Genomic DNA, 3,375 nt, shown 5'->3' with positions numbered 1-3,375 from the left:
AGGGTGAGACATTTCATAGTCTGAGATGGATCCTTCTGCTCTCAGCACTGTCTGATTGCATAATAAAAGAGGGGAATCCCCCTCCATCTCATGACGGTGGAAGATGGAGGGACAAACCATCTCCCTTGACTCTGCTGTCTGCCCCAGGCAATCCTCATGTCTCACAGCACTCACTCCGTTCTCCTGGAGTGCAGCAGAAATGCTGAGGGTTTCTGACATCCCAGAACAATGCTCAGGGGAGGTGGGAGAGCTGTAAAATACCCAAAGCCTCTCCAACTGCCTTCTGCCATCCTGGTTCCTTAGCAGTGCATGTGCAGATGCTGACAAGCCCTTCTGCATTGTAGGTGTTTCCATCAGAACAGGTAGAACATCGGCACGGACCCCGGTCCTCACTCTTCCCAGGAACTCTTCCCTCCTCACAGCACAATCAGCAAGAGTAAACCAGAGCTCGAGTCAGGAAGCTGAGGAATGTCTCCTGGAAAAGGAAAAGGGCGTATTACAGGAGGGGCAAAGTCTATGGGAAATGGCTTTCATTTTCCTTAGGGAAATCTCTGGTAACAGACCTCTACCATGTCCCCCTGCCCAGAAGCAGCAAATGTCTAACAGCAGCTCCATCACCCACTTCATCCTCCTGGCATTCGCAGACACACGGGAGCTGCAGCTCTTGACCTTCGGGCTCTTCCTGGGCATCTACCTGACTGCCCTCCTGGGAAACGGCCTCATCATCACCGCCATCGCCTGCGACAACCGCCTCCACACCCCCATGTACTTCTTCCTCATCAGCCTCTCTGTTCTTGACCTGGGCTCCATCTCCACCACTCTCCCCAAAGCCATGGCCAATTCCCTCTTGGACAGCAGGGCCATCTCCTATGCAGGATGTGCTGCTCAAGTCTTTCTGTTTGGTTTCTTCATTTCAGCAGAATTTTCTCTTCTCACCATCATGGCCTATGACCGCTACATTGCCATCTGCCAACCCCTGCACTACGGGACCCTCCTGGGCAGCAGAGCTTGTGTCCGCATGGCAGCAGCTGCCTGGGGCAGTGTTTTTCCTTATGCTGTGCTGCACACGGCCAATACATTTTCACTGCCCCTCTGCCAGGGCAATGTTGTGGACCAGTTCTTCTGTGAAATCCCCCACATCCTCAAGCTCTCCTGCTCACACTCCTACCTCAGGGAAGTTGGGCTTCTTGTGGTTAGTGCCTGTTTAGCCTTTGGGTGTTTTGTTTTCATTGTGGTGTCTTATGTGCAGATCTTGAGGGCTGTGCTGAGGGTCCCCTCTGAGCAGGGACGGCACAAAGCCTTTTCCACGTGCCTCCCTCACCTGGTGGTTGTCTCCCTCGTTATCAGCACTGGCATGTTTGCCTACATGAAGCCCCCCTCCATCTCCTCCCCATCCCTGGACCTGGTGGTATCATTTCTGTACTCGGTGGTGCCTCCAGCAGTGAACCCCCTCATCTACAGCATGCGGAACCAGGAGCTCAAGGATGCCCTATGGAAACTGACCCAATGGAGGCTGTTTCACCAAAAATAACCTGCTACCCCTTCTCTGCACATTGCCCAGAGTTTATCTTAGATCATGAGCCTAATTTTTCTCTTGTCATAATCCTGCTTATTGATATTTTTCTGGGTTTATACTACTTGTTCTGAGGCTTGATCCTACTGTCTCTGACTCTTGCACAACACTGCGTCAGGTGTGGCTTGACAGATAACAGCTCTTAAATGAAACGGGATGTCTCAGGTAGAATAGCGAGAAAAGGGAAAAGCAGGGAAAAAAAAAAACATGGGCTGAGATAAATATTGTTTAATAGAACAGTAACAGAAAATAAAAGCAGTAGCAGTAACAATAATAATAATAGTAGTAATAATAATAATAATAATAGTAATAATAATAATAATAAAGTATATCTAGAATAAAGTGATGCAAAACAAATTGCTGTCACCACACAATGATTATTTGCCCCGCCTGTCTGGAGAAGTAATCACCGATCCCTGCTCCCAAGCTGACTCACATTTACTTACTGAGCATGACGGCTATGGGATGGAATATTCCTTTGGCCAGCTTGTCTTATCTGTGCCCCCCCACATTCTACGGGACGTTGAAAAAGTCCGTGACTTAATACAAGCATCACTCAGCAACAGCTAAAACAATATGAGTTAGCAATGTTATTCTCATAGTCAATCCAAAACAGCAGCTACCAGGAAGAATATTAACTCTATCCCAGGCAAAACCAGGACAGCGTCCGCCCCTTATTCTATACCATCTACCTCATGCCCAGGTCTTACACTTTTCCATAAATCACCACCATTTTCCTGTCTTTCATATATGTATATATGCACACAGATATCATTCCCCTAGTCCATGGCCCATCCCACTGAAATGTCCCTTGAGTTCATTTAGTCCATGACTTTGGGCTCCATCTGTTGTAACTGTCTTTCCCGGCAGGAGACGTGGTGTGTGGTGTTGAATTGTTGAGTGCTGCATCTGGAGCTCACAGCTGGTGTAGGCGGCATGGCCCATGCCCATCATCTGTGGGTTGAAGATGTCGATCTCAAGACAATTCCCGGGTACCAGTTGCTGCAGCCAATTCTGGTTCCATCACTTCTGCACTTTGCTCAGTTTCATCAAAGTTCATTCTTCATTAATTTAGGTCACTTTCACTGCAATGCCATAGATAGAGCATATAGCCACTGTAGTAGTGATGACATAGAGTGGTAATTTAGCAATAAATATCATATAATTTGATTCATTGGCTGTTCTCACCAAAATCAAATCCCCTTGAGGAACACATCGGTCATCCCCATCCTCCCGCATCACCCACCAAGTGCACCCAGGGCCTTAAACAAAAGAAATCCCACAGATAGGTTTGCCTTTGCCTGTGTCAGGAATAACCCAAACTGTCTTCATGAACATATCTCCTTCCACAGTATGGAAAAGTTCTCACTGGGCAGGGACAGCTCGATATCAGATCCTCTAATGTTACCTTACCAGGTGGCCTTTGCTAAATGGGCATCCCAGCGTTTGAAGGTCCCACCCCCATGGCTCTCAGTGTAGTTTATAGCAGTCCGTTGGATCGTTTGATTTTCCCGGAGGCTGGTGTGTGGTAGGGGATGTGATACACCCGCCCAATGCCATGCTCTTTGGCCCAGGTTTCTATGAGGCTGTTTCGGAAATGAGTCCCACTGTCTGACTCAATTCTCTCTGGGGTGCCATGTTGCCATCAGACTTGCTTTTCAAGGCCCAGAACAGTATTCTGGGTGGTGGCAGGGGGCACGGGATATATTTCCAGCTATCCTGTGGTTGCTTGTGAGGACGTGGCACTTGCCTTGGCGGGTTTGAGGGAGTGTGATAGAACCAATCTGCCAGGCCTCCCCATA

At 48.4% G+C, this 3,375-nt stretch overlaps 1 protein-coding gene across 1 annotated transcript; it reads left to right on the top strand.

Annotated features, from left to right (window-relative positions):
* Positions 1-595: 595 nt before the first annotated feature.
* LOC309684957 (olfactory receptor 14C36-like) lies at positions 596-1,531 on the top strand (the record flags this gene model as incomplete). The annotated part of the gene is made up of 1 exon (XM_082500791.1): positions 596-1,531. One exon carries the CDS (start codon positions 596-598, stop codon positions 1,529-1,531), a length of 936 nt encoding a protein of 311 aa, XP_082356917.1.
* Positions 1,532-3,375: the final 1,844 nt, after the last annotated feature.

The sequence above is a fragment of the Vanellus vanellus genome (assembly GCF_965231255.1).
Source record: "Vanellus vanellus genome assembly, contig: HAP1_SCAFFOLD_110, whole genome shotgun sequence".
In the NCBI taxonomy this organism is placed as follows: Eukaryota; Metazoa; Chordata; class Aves; order Charadriiformes; family Charadriidae; genus Vanellus; species Vanellus vanellus.
Note: the sequence above shows the minus strand (reverse complement) of the source record. Positions and strands in the feature narration are given on the sequence as shown.